This window comes from Stegodyphus dumicola, chromosome 8 (assembly GCF_044657685.1).
Source record: "Stegodyphus dumicola isolate Sdum_Otavi_A_Nest chromosome 8, ASM4465768v1".
Classification (NCBI taxonomy): Eukaryota; Metazoa; Arthropoda; class Arachnida; order Araneae; family Eresidae; genus Stegodyphus; species Stegodyphus dumicola.
The window spans coordinates 108,886,933-108,909,466 of record NC_140775.1 but is presented as its reverse complement, the minus strand read 5'-3'; the positions used below and the strand labels follow the sequence as shown (position 1 = coordinate 108,909,466).

The 22,534-nt window shown below is 34.0% G+C and overlaps 1 protein-coding gene across 4 annotated transcripts in view; it reads right to left on the bottom strand.

The window, feature by feature from the left end:
* LOC118202361 (apoptotic protease-activating factor 1-like) overlaps positions 1–22,534 on the bottom strand; it is a 311,048-nt gene that overhangs the window by 62,527 nt on the left and 225,987 nt on the right. For all 4 annotated transcript variants that reach the window (XM_085822252.1, XM_085822253.1, XM_085822254.1 and 1 more), the window contains exon 11: positions 8,146–8,268. In XM_085822252.1, coding sequence (XP_085678378.1) covers positions 8,146–8,268 — 123 coding nt within the window. The remainder of the gene's footprint in view (positions 1–8,145; positions 8,269–22,534) is intronic.

Sequence of the window (22,534 nt, the reverse complement as noted above, 5' to 3'; positions counted from 1 at the left end):
GAATTTGAATATTTGCATAAAAAACGAGCAAAATAAAATGACACATTGTAAATAGCACATTTTACTGAAATCAAACTTTCTTTGAAAAAGGAAATTAATTGTAAGGAATAAGACGGATGCATTTAATTAAACGGCGGGCAATAACAGCGCTGATCAGATGTTTCGTATAGGAAATCATTTTCTTCGTGTTATCGTATAACGGAAAATATCCACAGATTATATTTTTTTAACAAAGAAGTCATGGGTTATCTGCTTTAAGAGAACACCTTCGTGGGTAATATTCTAAATAAAATTGGCTTGAATTCACGTTACGCATCGGGAAAATCATAAAGACCACAAGCAGCTAAACTGTTCGGTTGCCAACAACAAACTACCAACATCCAGCAATCTTATTCACTCAACTATAGTGAACTTAAATTGTTTGTATATTATTAGTAGTATTAAAATAACAAAAATATTTATTCTAATAAAAATTTTTGTTTGAATATCCTCCCTAGTAAGGTATTTCCTTTGGTTGGAGATTTGTCAATAATAAATGCTATGTTCAAACAAGACATTTATTTAGAGCATAATGCTTCAAAAATGTATGCTGGGATCCCTAGAAAAAAAAATATCTCCGAAAAAATATTTGATTATTCATATTCTTATGATTAATTATTAAATAATTAATAACCTTTATAATTATTAAATGCAATGCTTATTTATACTTTACCAAATGTACAGCAACACTCTTTCTTTACAAAAATACCATATAGAATAAATTATATTGTAAGCTAATAAGTAACAACATTGCTTTGTTTAATTAAGATACAATAACAAGCCGAACAAACATTAAATTGGAAGTCAAACAACAAAAATCAGCGTTATATTTTCAAATTTTCACAATCTAATTTTCATTATATCTTATCTCGTTCATTTGCGCTTTTGCAGCTGAGGATGATGGTTCTGTAAAACCATCAAAACTAGTCCTGTGAAAATTTGAAAATATAATGCTGATTTTTGTTCTTTGACTTCTAAATTAATTGCTTTGTTTGTTATTAATACGTCTCATCTTTCCTATTTCAGATAAAGTTTACTAGTGTTTCTTGGACAGGAAGGCAAGAATTTTTAATTTGAATCAATAAATTTATGATACACTGAAAAAGGTTTTAAGTTATAATTCCCTTTCTGAATATCTTGAATGTATATAAAAAAAGTAAAATGCAAATTAAATATTAATATTATCACCCTTAAAAAACACCTAAATGTTTCGTTTATTACTCTTAAAACTACGTAATAATTAAGGCAAAAAGAAATTATTTAAAATAATTATTATTTGCATGCAGTTGAAGAATATAGGAAAATGCTGAAAGTTTTAAAGATTTTTAATTAATGACAAAAATACAGAAAATCGGAAATAATACGAAATGTTTCAGCAATATCTCAGAAGGAATGAAAATTGCATCAGATATTTGTCAGAATAAAATTTTAGTGATAGCAGTTTAATCAGTCTGCATTGAAATTCAGGTGATAATCAGTGACATACAGATTTGGTTACTTAGGTTAAAAATGCGTAATAATTAAAAATTTAACTGGGTAAATTTTAAAACCAATTTATTTGAAAACTAGCAGCTTCGTCTGGCTTTTAAATGTACCGGAAAAATGGCTGAAGGGAACACCAAACGTTAAATTTAAAAACTGCGTAGAATTTTACTCTGCAGAACAACTTCATAAAAAAAGTTATTACGTATAACAAAATTACAATGAAATAAGCAATATCCCTTAATATAAATATTAATTATCCTAATTAATAAATTAACCAACTTCCCTTTGCAAAATCTTAAGAACTCAAATGGCATAAAGGAGGTTAAGAACTTTGTTTCCTAAAAAAATCAGTCAACACTTTTCAATAGCTTAAAAACAGTGAAATGAGCATTAAATAAAATAAAGGAATGCAAAAAACAAAAAATTCTGAAAAGCAAAGTATAATTAATTATATTTTATCTTATATTTTAAAGGGAAAAAAATTACAATGAAATAAGCTATATCTCTTAATACAAATATTAATTACCTAATTAAAAAATTAACCAACTTTCTGTTGAAGAATAAAAATCATGCAAAACTTTTCAATATCTTATAAACAGTGAAATAAGCAAAAAGTAACATGAAAGCAACTCAACATAAAATTCCGTGCAAAATTTTACTCTGCAGAACAACTTTATCAGAAAAAAAATCAATAGAAATGTATTATATTTATATAAAAATGGCAATGAAATATGCCAATCTCTTAAAAACAGTGACATAAGAAATACGATGAAAAATTGTTGCCAAACCCATATTTCTAAAAGAATGAAACTATTCAAAATGATGCGATTTCATCAAAAATCTATCAACCACAATAAGACAGGAAAATTGTTGCCAAAATCACATTTTTAAAGATGTGAGATGTCAGAAGTGTACTCGGAAGCTTCATTTAAAAAATCTTTTAAAAATACAAAATATTATCATTTTTCCAAAATTCTTTTTGTAAAAGCTTTCGCAAGGATGAAAGTTTAACGTGTCCAAAAATCAAAGAAAAATAAACTGTACATTTGTAAAAATAAACTTTTTTAGAAAAAATCCCATTGAAAAAGTGTTAAGCTCCCTTTGTTAAATAAACTCGTATTTAATCGATTTATTGAAACACAAAATTTATTTTAAGTTCGTAAAATAGCTAAGTGCCTATGTTTCATGACGATGTGAAAATAGAGTGTGTAGAGTAAAATCTCGCTTTTCTATAGCCCATTATAATTCAAAATCATATTCAAAATGAAACGATTTCGTCACAAAACATAAAATAAAATTTAAAAAAAAATTCGAATTCGAATTTCGAAAAAATCGCTTCGAAGTGCACTGGCTCTTGTGTAGATGTACCTATGTACCAAATTTCGTAGCCGTGGGTCTATTAGCTTACGCGCAGCATGAACGAAAGACACAGACAGACTCTTTCTTTCATTATATGTAGAGATAAGATTGTTTAAGGGAAGGAAACTTTTAAGTTTTGCAGCTGTACCCTGCGGCATTAAGACGGTCATCACCGATAGTCTAGCCTTTTGCAATTCTCTTGAGAGCTCACATCTACGGAACAATATCTAGTAATCAATCTCACTTAGCGGAATCATTGAAGTAAAATTCTGAGAGGGATGGGAAATAACAAAAGAACTGCTTGACAATTTTCAGAGGTTTAGAGTTATTTTCGCGACATTTTACGGGAAGTTCGGTCCAAAACTAGCGACAGTTTTAAATGGGTTCGCAGAAAATCACTCGACAGGCTAAGGGTTAAAACTCAAAGATGTACTACAAACACATGAAGAATCTCACAAAACGGAAACAACTGTCTTAAGTATTGGCTGGAATAAAAATTCTGATACTTTTAAGAATGCATTCAAGACTTCCCCCTGTGTTTCTACAGATAAACCACTTACAAAGAGATGGTTACTCCACTGCATTGTAGTTTTTATGATCCTTTAGGACTTTTTTCACCATTTACTATCCTTGTGAAAATCTTATTCCAAGATACATGAACTCTTGGAATCAAGTGGGATGAATTACTACCTGCTAATTTATCAACTTTATGGTATGCAGCTGTAACAGAACTTGATGACATTTGCTCTCTTCAAATTCCTCGATGTATAGGCATTTCATCACATGTTACTTTTGCTATTCATGTGTTTTGTGATGCATCTGAACGTGCCTACGGTTCAGTTCTGTACATTTAAAGGTGACCTGTCGAATGTGAATTTAGTGTGTAGTTGCAACAAACTATCTCCTATAAAAAAAAAGTTACTTTACCTTGTTTGGCGGCCCTGATGGACGCACTATTGTTGCAATATTTCTGTGCTGAAACAAACATCTGTTCGGCAAATGCAACATTGTGGAGTGATTCTCAAGTTGTCTTAAGGTGGATACGCAGTGACCCCAACAAATGAAAAACTTTTGTTAGCAACAGAGTAACAGAAGTTATTTCCTATACTAATCCTTCACAACGGACACATTGCCCTGGCAAAGACAATCCAGCTAGCAAACTTTCTCGAGGTGTTTCACCATCAACACTGAAAAACCTAAAAATTTGGTGGAACGGCCCTCCCTGATTAGTCAAATCTCCAGAATAATGGCCTCATTCTGATACTATTTCTAAAGATTACAGTTATAACTTAGAAGCAAAGAAAGAAAAAATTCTGACCCTTCACATCATATCTACTCAACCAATCATAAAGGCTAGAAATTACAGTTCTTACTTTCAAGTGTTATGTGTAACATCTTGGATTCTTTATTCACGACTGTAGGAAATAAGAAAAGTTAGTGGGTGAGTTACATACCACAGAACTAAATCAAGCTCGTATTTATTGGATACAGACCGTTCAGAAAGAATCCTTTCCTTCAGAATATGAAACTCTGTTGACAGGAAAATCACTCCCTAAGAAATCAAGGATAAAAAAAAAAAAAATTAACCTTTTTTCAAGAACAATGTTATATTTCTTGGTGGTCGACTACAAGTTCCTGATTTATCTTATGCTGTAAAACATTCCATTTTATTGGAAGGTTCTCATCACTTTACAAGCCTACTGATACGCCAAACACAGTTACGAATGCATCATCTTGGTGTTCGGATTGTACTTTCTCAGCTTCGTTCAGAATATTGGATACTAAGAGCAAGGCAAGCCATTAAAAAAGTGATAAAGACTTGCCTTCTAAGTAAAGTACTGAAACAAAAGAGAAGTGAACAGATAGAAGATACATTACCAGCTGAACGAATACAAAAGTCATCTCCTTTCGAAACTATCGGAATTGATTTTGCTGGACCACTCTACATACAAAATAATAACTCCATTACAAAAGCTTACATTGTCATCTTTACATGTGCTACAACTCGAGCTATCCACTTAGAATTAGTTTCCGATCTGCATACTGACATCTTCCTACTTGCATTACAACGTTTTGTCTCTAGACGTTCACTTTCTCATACAGTGTACACTGATAATGCCACAACTTTCTGCGCTGCGGACAAAGAGCTGAAATTATTCTGAGATACTATATTCTCTGCCAAGGCACAACAGTTTTATGCCCACCACAACATCAAATGGAAATTCATCGCCCCATGAGCGGCTTGGTGAGGAAGATGGTGGGAAAGAATGATAGGCTCAATTAAGCGATGCCTTCGGAAAACATTAGATAAGGCTCTTTTGGATGACACTGGTTTGATCACTGTATTATGTGATATTGAAGCCGCTCTTAACAGAAGACCGATTGTTGAATATGGAATAAAAGATGACTCTGAGGAAGCTTTAACACTCTCGCACTTCCTCATAGGAAAGAAATTAACTACTATTCCTTCCAGCTCCACAAATCCTGAAACAAATTTAAATCGTATGTGGAAGAATCATCAACATTTCATGAACTTCTTTTGGAAAAGATGGCAAAAGGAATATCTGATGAACTTGCATACATTTCATCAAGTATGGAATTCATCTGAAAGAAATAAAATTCGGAAAGGGGACATTGTCCTACTACAAGAAGATGTTAGACCTCGCCACACCCGGAAAAAGGCCCGTGTTGAGGAGCTAATCCTTGGCCGCAACAAGAAAGTCCATACTTGTGTTCTAGGCACCAAATGGACATACCATTACCCAACCTGTGCAGCTGGTCATCCCGCTGGAAGTTGACCAGGGTGGGGAGGATGTTGCGGCAAAGTCAGCGAACTATTAAAAATAACATTACCCTTTTGTGAATGGCATTACTTGCATTTTTTTTTTTTTTTGTATTCATAAATGTTTTTGCTTGTTCTATATTTTATGTTAGGAAATAAATAAGCATAAAGCATCTCCTAATAAGGTCAAAATAATGTTAATGTGTAGAATATTTTTCTTCTTCTTCTTATGCTCTACAGTCAATTTCTGGCCAAGGCTGTCTCTGTCAGCATCCACCATCTTAACCCATCCAATGCCACAGTTCTCCAACTATTGATACCAATGTTCATTATCCATTCTTCCACATTGTCTAGCTATCTCATTTGTAGTCATCCTCTCCTTCTCTTTCCCTCTGGCTCTTAGAATGATAATTTCTTCACTGGGTTTTCATCTACAAATCTGTATATATGGCCTTGCCATCTTAGTTGGAAGGCTTTAATAACTTTTATTGTATTTTGTTCTCTAAATCTTTTGCTGTAGATCAAAATTATATCTTATTTTCCCCACTCCATTTCCCTCCACTGCTCCAAAAATTCTTTTCAAAATGTTTCTTTCAAATGTCATTACTCTATTCTAATCTGCTTTATTCACTGTCCAACACTCACTTCCATACAAAACTGTAGGTCTTACTAAGGTCTTGTACAACAATATTTTAGTTTTATTGTTTAATTATTTTGTTTTAAACATTTCATAATCCATAATAGCATATGTTGGCCTCCTGATTCGGTTCTTGATTTAAATAGGTATATCATTATTATTATTTACAGTTGTACTCAAATATTTGAATTTTTCAACCTTCCCAAAAACATAGTCTTTTATTTTCAGCGGTATCAAGTTATGGCTTCTGTTTGTAACTGTAAGCAACTTTATTTTTTTCTTCATTGACAATCAAATCACTATTTTTTTTACTGCCAGCTTGAGAGTACAAAAAGCCTCAACTATTGCTGCCCTCATTCTTCCCATGATGTCAATGCAATTAGCAAAGACCAACAATTGCACAGATTCTATGAATACAATATTTTGTCTTTGTATGCCCAAATCTTTTATTGCTTTTCCAAGGGCAATATTAGAAAGTTGGAAGGAAAGAAAATCTCCTTGCTTTAGTCTTTTTTTTTCAGTATGAAACACAAGTGATAATCCAGTTTCCAGTTTTACTCTATACTTTACTTTCCTAAGGTTCATCATTATCAGATTCAACAATTTTTCAGGCACTCCTCACTCCAGTATCATCTGAAACAGTTTCTCGCTGTTAATGCTATCATAAGCAGTCTTAAAATCAATGAAAAGGTGGTATGTATCTAAATCATCTTCTTTTGTCTTTTCAAATTTTGTCTAATAGTGTGTATTTGGTTGGTACCCTTTTGGGATCCATACTGATATTCTCCAATTATTTTTATTGTAAAAGTAGCTACTCATTCTGATAGAATGTTTCAGAAGATATGTTCAGCAGTGTGACATCTCTGTACTTCTTACACTCCAGCTTATCTCCTTTTTTATATATTGGGCATATAGAACCATCCTTCCATCATTATATGGGCAATTTTTCCAAAATGCAAACACTGGAGGCAATAACATGTATTTCCTTGGTCAGTTTAGGCTCCTTAATATTCAAAAGCTTGGCCTTGATACCATGTGGTCCTGTTGAACGTAGAATTTTAGACAATGTCAATAGACAGAATTTTAATGAAAATAAATGCTGTAACTTTTGAAGGAACTGTATAAATCTCATCTTTCTATATGGCCATTACATAGTAAATATTTCAGAAAGTAGCCATTATATGTCAATTGATTTAAAAAACCATACCCATGGCTTTGAACTGATAGAGCTAAATAAATGTTTTCACTACAAAGAAAGAGGTCAGTACAGTTTTAACAACAAATGCTGTTTCATCCAAAATGGTTAAAAGAATGAGCTATTTTAGAGTTTTCATAAATAAAATTTATTCCACAAAATCTTTATATCATATCTGTAAGCAATATAAAAATGATCTACATCAGTAAACTGATTCATAAATATCTGTTTTGCACTTAAAAATATGAAATTTTTAGTTTTCAACTATTTAAAAACCTAATGATTATTCAATTACCTGGAGACTATTTATTAATTAGACAGCTCATACCAAAAGCTAGATTTTAAATACTAAAACCTTTTCCAATCTACAGTAGTTCATACAATTTTTACCTCATTTGAAAACATTTTGCTATTGGATATAATGCCTTTGATCCATAAAACTTCAAACTGATGACAAAAAGCTTCAAACCTTTTTTTTTTTTTTTTTTTTTTTTTAACATTGTAATGCATGTTCTATAAAGAGCCAACGGACTAAAGGATTAAACACAATACATATTCTCAATTACTTTTTGAGACATTTGATTTTAACTAGAAATTAAAAAGCAAATATTCTTCGTAATTCAGAAGTTAATTATAAAATCCACTTACTCTTAGAGTTTTGTCCTCTGAACATGTAAAAAAAGTACCACTTTTCTTAGAATGCAAAATATAATTAATTCGACCTTCATGCTTTTCCAAAACTGTTACCTTTTTTGAAGAAATATTTAGCACCTACAAGGAAAAAGTAAGAGATGAAAATAATATGAACAGAAATGCATACATAAACAATTATTATCATGCTCAATGAACTTTATATGTTAAACAATATTTAACCCAGTGTTACTCACCTAATAAACAAATATTTAAAATAAGTTATAAACTAAAAGAAATGAAATCTTTAGTTCTTCTTAGTTAAAGTAGTTGGCCCATTTTCAAATTTTACTTACATATGCTGTCCAAGAAGAAAAGAAAGGAAATTCAAGCTAAATTATGTTTAAAGTTTAATTTGAGCAATGCGTCACATAAAGATGAATATAAATATATTTCTACAATTCAAAATATAAAAAAAATCAATTGAAAGCTTTTAGATATAAATCTTAAAATACGTGATCGTAGGCAAAAATGCTTGTCCCTTTCAGGTTTCATGTTATTCAACCTCTTTGTTTTGTAATCTAACTTTTTTAAATAAAGAAGTTTAATTATTTTATATATGAACTATTAGTGTGTTATATTCATGATAAAAATTAATTACAGAAGTTTTTTACTTATAGAAATCAATAGAAAAATAATTTGTCTTCCACCTTATGTCAAGTCCATTACCTTGAGATTATTTTACACAAAATTAGTTTGTAAATCTGTCTAAATGGGGCAGTGCATATTCAGTGACATAGATAAACTGATAAAGCTAAGTTTGACTACTTTGAATATGTACTGCTCCCCCTTTAGGCAGATTTACAAACTAATTGGCAGTAAAATAATCTCAAGGTAACAGACTTGACCTGAAGTGGAAGACAAATTACATTTATTGATTTGCTAAATTTTTAATTGAATTTTCAATTGATTTTTTATGTTTTAAATTGTGGAAATATATTTATAATTATTTTATGCAATGCATTGCTCAAAATTAAACTTAAAATATTAATTTATTTTCAATTTTTTTTTTTTTTTTTTTCTTCTGGGACAGCATATGTAAGCAAAATTTGAAAATGTGCCAGTCACTTTGCTTAGTTTTCAAAATTGGCTTAACTGGCCAATCTATAACGTGAAAACCACTAGAAGCTTAGGCATTGTCACTTTAATTAGAAGTACTAAGCATGAAGCATTGAAGAAATTTGTTCATAACTAATAATAACTTAATTATTTAAAAGAAATAAAATCAGAGAACTGTGGTTTACTATGCTAGATTTGATACCTGATGATAAGCCATGCTACAGTACTACAATAATTTACTAAATATTTGAACAAAATTGTCCTTTAAAATATAAAGAAAAAAAAAATGCAATTTTATTTATTATAAAAATTTTATTCAAGGTGTGCCATAAAGGCGCATGACAGTAGAAAGTCCAGACGAAAATAAAATCCCGAGGAAAGGCTTGGCAGGGAGGAGGGGCTTAAGACATGATAGGCGGAGAGAGAAGTCCAATCATGATAGGTGATGCAGAACAATGACATGGAATGCAGAGTCAATCAGGTGGTGCCATTTAGGAAGCCCTATATTGCTAGAAAGTAAAAAGCAGTTATTTTCAAGGCAATCATCTTACTACAGGTAGCAAAGTTAAAAGTCCATTTGCATTATCTGTTCTACAATGCCCAGAGCAAGAAGAACCTTTTCTTGGAGCGATTCAATTCTTACACTTCTCTACAGATTCGATAAACTTGCAGACCATAAGTTTAACATTTACATCCAAAACGACTTCGCAGCATCAGTGTGGGGATTTGAATGAGAAAAGTTATCATTCTTCACAGTTTTCTCAGGCACCAGCGGGTTTTTGTCAGATTTTTGCGGCTTGGGAGCTTGAATTGATGTCTTAGTTCCATTTCTTTCATGAATCTTAGGTCAAAATTCCCACGACTTCGAGGATGCCATATGATCCTTTTTGCAATGTACACAAGTAGCCTTTTCATCTTTCTGTAATTTACAGGTGTAGGTCAAGTGCATTTGCTCACATTTCAAACATCTTGATAAATTATTACAGAAGGTCTGTCCATGGCTGTAGCGTTGACACCGAAAGAACATTAAAGTGCTTTGATTGCATCTATATCTTCTAAATGTGACACGTAGGTTGAGTAAGGTATTTTTATGGTAAATATTTCTGCTTTTGTCATCTCACTTAAAAGAGGTGAAGAAAAAGGGAAGTTTAGTCAAATTTCTATCAATTTTCTGGGTTAATTGCATGATATTTATAACCGGGAAACCATCGTTCTTTAGCTCCTCTTTGATTTCTTCAACAGGAATTCTGAAAGTCCATGGGTAACCACTTTGAATGGAATATCCTTCTTACTGCTGAAAGTGCTAAATTGCACTTTGCTCTTCATTAGAACAGTGAGTGCTCTATTGCGATGATGTGAAGAGTCGAACAATAGTGTAATTATATCTCTCGTCAGCACTCCAGTAAAGCTTTTCACTCTATTTTTTTAGAGAAGTCCTCGTAGCTCATTCCATTCTACCTCAGGTCTGAAGCAAAATACGGGCAGCAGCTTCTCCTTTTTTCAGTCAGTCACAGGAACAAGAGTAAAGTGATCTTTGTCTTTTCGCGTTTCATTAACGCAGTTCATGGGCCCCGCGGCAGCAGGAACTGACGCCAGAACTCGGAAGTTGTTTGGCGTACTAAAGATGTTAGGTACATATATGTAATGTTTTGGCAGTCGGGCACATGAATGAAGCTTGGCAATGAAACGACGACACAGAAGGATTTAAATTTACCACTCCATATCTTTATTCCAGTCAAAAGGCATATTATCACTCTTTACTAAATAAGATCAAATTCAATGCGTCATAGCATTCTAACAAAGGGAGGCAGATGAGAGAGTAGCAGCACAGATCTTAGTGGAATAGCAGTGGGAAAAAGCACTCTCTCTCTGACGCAACATGGTGCGATTTTTTTCGAATGGTGCAAAAAATTTTCTTTGGTACCTGAATTTGAAAAATTTGTCTTAAGCAATTTATATAAGTATCAGTAGTTACACTTTTAGAAGCAAAAGTCCAAATATACCTGGTTGCATTATAAGGTATTTCTTCAGCCTTCCTAGCATGCCTTCATGGTGTGGTGTTTCTGCACACTGGACCGGTATCCAGAGGTCCATGGTTTGATTCCTGGCAAAAGCAGTTGCTATTTTTCATCTTTCCTGCTTCCAATTAACCTACTGACTCTACAAGTGGCGCCCGAACTAAAAGGGTTGTGAATGATGATTCTCCGCACCCAGGATTTGGCAACCAAGTCCCCTAAAACCCTAGTCGCCCTTTAAAAGGGGGAGTATATAAGGTATCTCCCGCTTTTCTAGCGTGCCTTCGTGGTGTAGTGATTCTGCACACTGGGCCGGTATTCCAGAGGTCTGTGATTCGATTCCCGGCGAAGGCGGTTGCTAATTTTTCATCTTTCCTCCTTCCAAAAAATACCTAATGTCTCTAAAGCATGATCAATAATTATGTGAATATACTTTTTAGTAGAATTATAATAATTTAAACCTTCAAAAGTATCAACAGACAATATTTAAAAGGGTTCACTGACCAATGAAAAGTTTTGCATTAAACCAAATTTAACTTGTTTACTTTTCTTAATAAAATGACATACTTCACAATGTTTGCAATAATTTCTAACATCTTGAACAATTCCTGGCCAATAATATTGAAGAGATAATAAATTTAGCATTAAGTACACACCAATATGGCCAAATTGTAGATGTGCCTTTTCAAGCAACTTAGTACAAAGAGTCATTGGAATTACAATTTTATACAGTCCCTGTTTTTTAATAGTTAATACATCATTCATTTTCTTACATTTAAGATTACAAACGTTGTCTAAATTTTGATAGTCTTTTATTTCTTCTAATGATAATAAATTAACTTATGTATATGTATATGTAACATACATAGATAACATAGATAATTTTAAAGACCATCTAAATAAGCGACCTGTAGGATGTTTTATATTTTTAAGCTAGACTAGAGCAGCATGGTCAGTATGTACAGTAAAATGATTACCATGTAAATAATAATAAAATTTATCAATTGCATCAATAATAGATAAACATTCCAGCTCAGTAATTGCATAATTTTGTTCATAAGATCTTAATTTTCTAGAATGAAAAACAAATGGATGTAAATTACCATCAGGATGTTCTTGTTTTAAGACAGCACCAACAGCTTCTTTGGAGACATCAAGAAATATATGACAAGGATATTTAGGATTAAACAAATTAAAATAGGCCTAGAAATTAATGCATTTTTTAATTTTTGAAAAGCTATTTGATATTCATCAGTCTATTTATAGGGGGTACCTTTCTTAAGTAAATTTGTTAGGGGAGCTCTAATTTTTACCTAATTTTGAATACATTTCTGATATACATTAATACAGTCAAAAGTCGTTAATTTGGACACCCATAATCCGGAATGATCTATAATCCGGACCTCAAAGCTAAAATCTTTCTGCGCATGCGCCGCATTGAAGCATGCGCATAGGCGTTTTACTCGTGCGCGCAAGACATTTACCACTGCGCATATGCGTCTGCGCAAGTGCAGAATACGTTTTCGCGTGCGCGTTTAATATATATCGGACGGTATAAGCTAAAATTATCTAATTATCTATTTCAATTAGTGTTGATGATTGCGTTCTTTAATCTTCGAATTGGATCCGGCTTATTATTTTTTGCAGACTGTAAGAGCAATTTTCTAAAAGTAAGCTTGAACTTTCGATTATGTCAAATAGAATTTCCGATGCTGGAGCTCCCAAAGGATCTAGAAAACGAAAGTATGTTTCGATGCCCATCAAACAAAAAACGAATTGCTACAAAAAATGGATAAAGGCATATTCTTTGTTTATCTAACCGTTCCGAAATCTGTTTATCAATTTCACGCTGCTCTGCGCGGGGGAGGGGACGTCGCGGCGCGCAATGAACTGGAAGTTGATTTGTCAACACTATCGTTATCTTCAGGGCAGATGTTTTTATTTTATTCGGCTTATAATTCCTTACTAAATGTAGTATTTAATTTCGGTGTACTCCGTCTTTGATATGATTTAAATCAAATTCGTCGTCATTATAAATATCACGAATACAAATCAAATAGTTTTCTGGTTGCAATTTTCTAATTTCGGCTATGCGTAAGGTATGCTTTACGCATCCGCGCGTTGAAAGAAATGTTTAATAAAGTAAACAAATAAATATTAGGCTTCTTTTTTGGTAAATTTTGATACCCTTTAGATCATAATTGCTCATTATTTTATAAATTACGGTTTCATATTTTTAATTTTATAATTTCTGCATGCCATCTTACCAGATTTAAACTGATGATCTATAATCCGGAAAAATCGATAATCCGGAATCGCCGAAGTCCCGACGAGTCCGGATTAAAGACTTTTGACTGTACTTCCTAAAACTCTTTGCAACTCTGACATTTTTAGGGAATTGTGATTTCTTAATAACATCTATATTTGCATTACTTGGCTGGTATTTACCTGCTTGAATTTCATATCCTAGAAAATTTATTTTTCCTTTAGCAAAATTACATTTAAATTGTTTTAATTTTATATGTTCTTTTTCACATATATCAAATATTTTTTTAAGATGGTTTAAATGTTTATCAAAATAATTTAAAGCAAATTGAATTTGATATTTGTTTAAAATTTGTCTAAGAGCTCCTTGAAAAACAGCTGGGGAATTCTTCCAACCAAAAGGTAGTCTATGGAACTCATAAAATCCAAAATTTGTAGTAAATGCTAATTTTTCAGTATATTTTTCATTTAATTTCATATGCCAATAGCCTGATGTTAAATCCAATGTAGAGAAAATTTTTGCATATGTTAATTGATCTAATACAGCATCAATTCTAGGAATGGGCTCAGAATCAGGTTTTGTAAGCTTTCTGTAATCAATACACAATCCAGTTTTTCCTTGTTCATCATGCTTATAAGCTAAAGTTACAGAAGCAGCATAAGGACTGTAAGATGGTTTAATTATTCCAGTGTTTTACACTCATCTATTTGCTTCTTAATTTCACTATTATCTTTAGGAGATACTCGATATGGTCTATGGTAATTCAGAAGTTAAAACTATTCTGGGGGGGGGGGGGTTCAATCTTTATACAACCAACACCGTATTTATTTTTAGCAAATATATGATTTTAACTATTCAACAATTTTTGTAATTTACTGTCAGAATTTTTACGATTTTCAAAATAATTACCAGACTTTTTAGTACTAATATCATTTTTACATACAAAATTTTCACTTTTTTCTAAATATTTACCAGATTGTTTAGCATTGATATCATTTTTACATACAAAATTATTTTGAAAAAAACTTATCTAATTTAACATTTTTACTCACCTGTTTTCTAAACTGATAAACTTGATAATTATAAAAATTCAATTGTAATTTGAACAGTGAAACACAGGATGAAGATAATAATAAATAATTTAAATTAGAATTTACCACATAAAATATTACACCATTAGTGAGTTTACCTATTTTACATGATATTTTATTAATGCTTTCTACATGAATCTGACTAGATAGAGAAAATAATTTGCTATTAGATTTATCTTCAACTTGTTCAAAGATTTTACCAATACCCTTAAAAATATTGTAAAAAAGAATGTTTATCTGAGAATCTGTATCTATAATCCCTGGTGCATTTTATTGTCCAATTTGGACATTAAAATATAATCACCTTTTCTCTTCATTTTTGGATTGTGTTATGGTAGCTTAAAGAAGGTAAATGATAATTAAGCGGCATGTATGAATATTGAAAAAGCCGGAGGTCTATACTGATTTGGTTGAAATAGCCTATCAGAATATCTAGGTAGAGTTTGCCTCGGAGCAACAAATCTATAATCACTTCTTGCACTAGGTAGAGCTTGCCTTGGAGCAACAAATCAGTAACCACTTCTTGCACTTTCTACTCCATCCAGTGGCACTAAATTTGGGAAAGGTTTTCGGGCTAGTTCAATCCATTCTTTTGGTGAATTTGTTTTCTGAATAGTAAGTATCATATGCTTGGCTTCAGGAAGACCCTGGTTGAGGGCTTCAACCATTGTAGCATCAGTCAACTTCAAATTAAATCCATATCTTAATTTTATTGAGAATCGAGCATTTAATTCATATTGTGTGCAGTTTTCAATGGCATCATTGTTTTATTGTTTTATAATGTTTTCTGCATCTGCCATCACTATTATTTTCATCATTCTAAAAGTTGCCATGTAAACAATAAGACGTATGTAAGTTCTCTTTACATTTTTGTTAATAAAGTCCATAATTCAATTAGCCATCACTCTGTTCATTAATTTTATAACAGGTTATGGGTTTTAGTGACATTTAACTGTGAAAATAAATTAACGAAGGCTATGTTGACGTATTTGACTTTTGTTTCTGATTTCAACAATTTTAAATAAACTTTTTATTTGTGCTCAACGATTGTGAGGGCGTCCTTATCCTATCTTCTGGCAGAAAGTGCGAATGAAAAAACGATATGCGAGTACAATGAAGCCGCAAAAGCGTATGCAAAGGCGAATGCGAAAGCTGCTGTGATCATTTGCACAAATGTATCACCGAATGAGTTAAATTTAAGGAATGAGTTACTAAGTAATTTTGAGAAGGTGTCAAGAGTGAAATTGGACACTCTTCTGCAACAGTTTTCACTCGCACGTTATGTACACTGTGGGTGGATCTTCAACGTGAGCAAGAGTTGAGCGGCGAAGGAAAATTGCCACAGAACTTGCTAACACTGCAAATCTTATCTATTCTTCCCGATGACGAATATATAGAGTTCATATAACAGTGGACTCAATGCCAAAGACGGAAAAGTCACCTGAAAAACTGATCGAACAGATCAACAGGTGGCTGCAAAGAAGAAATCAAGAGCTTAGAAAAGAAAGTACGATAACATTTGTGACAAATGCTAATTATAGTGCAAAACATAGTGGAAAGAAATGGAAGAAGGGTGGTCAGAAACCTTAGATGGTGAGCCAATCCCAACCCTTGACAACAAATAATGCCAAAACGATGAACAGACTTAGTAAGACCAAGGATGGTGTGAAAGGTTTCAATGGCATCTGTTTTCCTTGTAATAAACCCGGGCACATTGGTAAATTTTGCCCAGTTTTTCCTGACATTCCAACCACAATGAACGGCAAAACAGAGACCTTCTTTGCAAATGTTCAATGCTGTGCGTTTGCTTGTCAAGAAGATGATTGTGGCCGAAATGTGTGGCTTAAAGACGATGGAGCTACAGCACACATTACAAATTCAGCCAAATATTTCAAGACGTACCGTCACTTTAAAAAACAAACAAAAATCACAGTTGGTAACAGACAATACCAGCATATGGCTGTGGGGACATTGATGTGTGCGCGACAGTTGGAAAAGTACAAAAATTTATTGAGCTCACTGATGTACTGTACGCACTAGAAATTGGCAAAAATTTGTTATCATCCTCAAAGGCAATGAAGCGAGGAATCTCGAGCTTTGGTGATTCAGACGATATGATTTGTCGTTTCTTTCGCAAGGAGACCCCAGATAATATACTTTTAGAAGCCCCACGTTCATCAAATGGACTTTTTGAACTATGTGCAAAACCAGTCAAGCCATAAGGAAGTCCTCCTGCTGCAGCCTACTTGGTTGACAACGAAATGACAACTCCTTTTCCTGAGGCGGCAATGAAGACGACAAAATTGCCATTATCACTTTGGCATTGACGACTTGGGCATCAAGGAATACAGTACGTGAAACAGTACTTGCGGCAAAATGGTATAGATTTTGTCGACGATGGACTATTTTGGGAGCCATGTGCGTATGGTAAACAAAGTCGACGAACATTTAAACCAAAATGATTCAAAACACAAAAATCTGATGAGATAATACATGCACTTACTCGAGTCGCCAATCTTATCAAGAGGTGGAAAAAAGTATATGTTAGTGATTAAGGACGATTACTCTAAGTTTTGACATGTAGAATTTCTGAGACATAAAGACGAGGCTGTAGATAAAATCAAGCAGTTTCTTGTTCGGACCAACAAAGATGGTATAAATGTAAAAGAATTAGTCACAGACGGTGGTCGTGAGTTTGACAATGATAAATTGGTGAAACTGACTAATGATGCAGACATCAAGCTGCGAATCACTATGCCATATACACCAGAACAAAACGGATTGGTTAAAAGAGATAATCGTGCAATAATGAATGCAGTTCGCACTATGATCAAAGATTCAGGCCTATACAGTTCTTATGGGCAGAAGCAGCGTCTACAGTTGTCTACGTTCTCAATCAACCGGAGCAAGTGAGACTATGGGAAAATCTCCGTTTGAGGAATGGTTTGGACGCAAGCTGGCAATCAACAGAATTCGAGTTTTTGGATCACCTGTATTTGTACATGTACCAAATGTCAACAGAGGTAAATTAGATGACAAGGCTATAAAGGGCTATTTGGTTGGTTATTGTGATGATGATGGGTATTGCATTTTCATACCATCAAGGAATGATACGATAAAGTGCCAATGTAGTGTTCAATGAACAGCAAATCGGCTCTACTTCCCAACCTTCAAAATTAGCATCTAACATCGGTCTATCAAGTGGTATGAAGTCTATTTTGGATGATGCAGACACACATGCGACGGAGAACGTGGGCACCACCCCTCTTCCAATTCGGTTAATTGGTATAGCGCCACATCCACCTTTATCTAGATAACCATATGTGGTCATTATGCTAATACACTAATACATAAACATACATACAAATTTGGTACTCAATACAGTGGCGTTAAAGCTAATTAATGTTAGACACTGGATAATACATTGCCATGTTACAAGGTGTATGCAAAAGCATGGATACGGTAGCATATATATATAACGTGTGTACTCATAGGTTGAGTACACTATGATCCTTTGAAGCATTATTATTAGATACACAAGACGTGCACATACTGAAATATTAGGTGCGCAATGTTATGCTGGTAATTAGTACAGTGAATTAAAAGTTAGACACACAGGAGGTTGGTGATCTGTGCACTGATGAAGATGAAGCAACACAGATGACCTCGCGTACATTGAGAGACCGTTAAACTATCCAACAGCCTGTCGGATTTAATGACTACGACGTGTATAACAGCATTCTGAAGTTGGAAGAGCCTAAAACGTATGACGAAGTAACGAAGTCTCCTGGATATGGCGACTGGAAACGAGCCATGGACGAAGAAATGGCTTCGCATGCCAAACATAGAACATGTCAACTTGTTGAGCCACCTAATGAACGTAAAATCCTCGACAATTGCTGGGATTACAGAGTGAAGACAAATCCAGATGGCTCAATCGAGAGATTCAAGGCCCATTTAGTAGCAAAAGGGTACACCCAGACGGTGAATATCGACTACGAAGACACATTTAGCCGGTGTGTCACTATGACACTATTCGAGCTCTAATTGCAATGGCAGCCAAGGAGAATCTTAACTTATATCAAATTGACATGGAGACGGCATTCCTTTACGGTGACCTAACTGAGGAGATCTACATGCATCAACCTGAAGGCTATAATGATGGAACTAAGCGTGTATGCAAGGTGCTTCGACCTTTATACGGCTTGAAACAAGCTGGACGAAATTGGAATGCCAAGTTTACAGACGTGCTGAAGAAACATGGCATGATACAAAGTAAATCCGACAACTGCCTATTCATATGAAATGATTACGGACATAAGATGCTGATAGCGATTTATGTTGATGATGGCATTGTCACTGTTCAGGACAAAGAAGCATTTTTGACATTTATGGATGAGCTCAAGCAACATTTTAACATTCGAGTAACGACGTTACATTGTTTCCTTGGTGTACAAGTTGAACGTCTGAAAGATGGCTCACTCTTCCTGCACCAAGAAGCATTTACAAGAAAGATATTAGAGCGATATGGAGATGCTAAGACATCACGCATCCCAGTAAAGAATTCGAGTCTCAAGGTCGACTATGGTCAACCGAATGATGATGGCATGATCAAGATCAAGGAGGCGAAGCCTCTCAGCAATGAAATTCCATACCGATCAGTAGTTGCCAGTTTGCTGTACTTGGCGATGGGGACTCGATCGGATATTGCTTATGCAGTGAGTTTGATGTCTCGAAAGCAGAACAATCTTACAGAGATTGATTGGAAAATCATACAGGCAACATTAAGGTATATTTGCAATACCATAGGACACGACATTGTGTACAAGAATGAAGATGATAGAAGTTTGATTTGTTTAGTGATGCAGATAACAACAGCTCTGCAGAAACATGCAGATCTCAAACGGGTGTTATTTCTTTCTATGGTGGAGGTGCAATTACGTGGCAAAGCAAGCTACAGGACGCCATATCCAATTCGACGACAGAGGCAGAGTTCATGGCAGCAGCTGATGCCACAAAAGACCTGTTATGGTTGAAGAGCTTGTTCAGTGAGATAGCTAATAATGTCTCATTGCTTATCCTACAAATTGATAATCAGAGTACTATCAAGTACATGAAATATCTAATGTTCCATGCATGCAAAAAGCATATTGATCAAAGGTACAAGTTTGTGCAAGATGAGTTCTCGAAGGGACGTTTTGAGTTTGAGTTGGACTATGTCAGAAGTAATGAACAATGAGCAGACATTCTGACGAAGGCACTTCTAACACCTCAGTTCCATTTCCAGAAGAAGTTGATTGGTGTAAAATCAGTCAATAAGTAAACGTTAATCTATATGAGCAATGAATATTTTTCATGCTCGAAGGAGGCTGTTGAGAATCGAGCATTTAATTGATATTATGTGCAGTTTTCAGTGGCATCATTGTTTTATTGTTTTATTATGTTTTATGCATCTGGCATCACTATTATTTTTGTCATTCTAAAGTTGTAATGTAAACAATAAGGCGTACATAAGTTCTCTTTACTTTTTTGTTAATAAAGTCCAAAATTCAATTAGCCATCACTCTGTTTGTTAATTTTATAACAAATTTGTTACGAAAATAGAAGTCAATATTATTAAATTTTTCATATGCGACAGATACAAAGTCATTAAATGTCACTACCTCTGCACTGGAAAAACATGTACTGAATTTTTCCTTTACTGCTTCCTGGTGTTTGTCTAAACACTCGCAAAAGAAGTATGCAAGTGCTTCTCCTCTCAGGCACTCAGAGAATACTAGTGGTTTGTCCTTATCTTGAATATTTTTTGCGTTGTATTTTTGTTCAAATAGCAGAATGTAATTATCCACAGGAATATCACTTTGGGATCATCAAAAATAGCAAATTGGAATTTTGTTGCATCTTTAATGGCTATCGATTCTTGTGTAGTTGATCGCAGCTTTAGCTTTTGTCTCCATTTTTGAAGCACCGATAATCAGTTTGCACAAAACTCAGACTTGAAGCACCGCACTTTGTAGCCGATGAAGAAAAGCAAGGCACAGGGAGATTAGCAGATGATTGACACTTGATGTCCTTGACCGTTGTGCGGTAGACGATGAAATTAGAAAAATAAATCCAGAGGAGCTCTTTCCACGCAGAATAAATCCGACACAGAAGAATTTAAATTTACCACTCCATATCTTTATTCCAGTCAAAAAGCATATTATCACTCTTTACTAAATAAGATCAAATTCAATTTGTCATAACATTCTATCAAAGGGAGGCAGATGAGAAAGCAGCAGCACAGATAACAGCAGATAATAGCAGTGAGAAAAAGCAGTCTCTCTCTCTGACGTAAAATGACACGAGTTCTCTCTTTATAGAAGTGGTTATGTAATAGCTTGGAATGTTCTCCAAAGTATTGGTCTAGGGGGAAGATCCTGAAATTGCAGAAAGTTAATTAAAGGTTGCTTGTTCGCATAGAACAAAGCCATTCTATTTTTTATATTATATATATATTCTATAACACCAGTAATATTTCTCTGGTGGGGATGAACCTACAACTGGGCAAACGAGGAATCTGTTAAGCAGATAACATTTTTCCAAATTTAACTCATGAAACTACTCTCAAAACAAATTATTAAAGGTTCGAGGAAATAATGCACAGTAAATGAAAAACCTACAAATGATAGGGTAGTTACAATACAAAAAAAATGGATAATTTTAGGAATTCATAATAATTGTAATTTTAACAATATAATTAAGAAAACTTTGGTAAACCATTTCTTTTAATTTTAATTTTCTTTAAAAAAACTGAATTCTCAAGATGCTTAAATTAGAACTACGAGCAATCTTAACCTTATCAAATACCTTCACATTAAGAGAAAATTTTAACTTATAAACTACCAAGGCAACCAACGCACGCACGCACGCACAAAAAAAAAAAAAAAAAAAAAAAAAAAAAAAAAAAAGAACTGATTATTTGTGTTTCTCTTCAGGGATACTGGATTCTCTAACCGGGGAAAAACAGGAAAGTAGACAGATTCCCTTAAAAACTGGCATTCATAATGACCATGTCCACATCTAGGGAAAATTCCTTAGGGACTAATGTCCTTCGAATGCGATCACTCATGAAGCTTTCCACAGGACAGAGAATTCAAAGGCTGTCAAAGTTCAGAGTTCTTTTAAAGATGGAAAAATTAATCTGCTGTCCCTACCACTCAGATGGTCAAGGTTCACACCAGTTATGCCTGCATGGGAAGTTGTCTGCTGATATGAGCAGACCAAATGGATCCCAGCTGCTGCAATTTCGGGAAGGAAAAGCCCATTGATCTTGAAGAGAAGATGAACCCAGATGACTCCATTTAGGAAGAAAAGGTACGAATGGGAAGGTAGTTAAAGTTGGCTATGGATAACGTTACATTGTTGAACATCTTGTGTATTCTTCATGGTAAAAGATAAAACTTCATTTTATGTATTACCCTTCATCTTTTTCTGTACTGCTGGGCAAAACTGACCCCGCTGACTGATGAATCTACTGCAGCCGAAAACCCTGAGAGAAAAGAAGCAAGAAAGAGGGCGAAAAATTGAGTGCTCCGGCTTTTTGTTACAAACGCACACCATAAACTCGCAAAATTCACCTAAATGGGGACAAAACCCGACAAAAAACACCCCGCAGAAAACAGTAGAAAAAATCTTACTCTTTCAACTCAGCAGTTCAACTCATTTTTCCCAAGGTTGCCAAGACACCCGGGCAAATGCAGCAAACCTTAAGCATGGGACCGGATGTAAAAAGGGATCTTCACCTTATCTCATTCTACTGCACCACCAAAATAACACGAAAACCAAGTTCCCCCCTCATTTCAGCTAGTCTGACGAAATTACAAAATTCTGTTAATTAAATGAGCATATTTCAAAAACGATTACAGCTATCACAA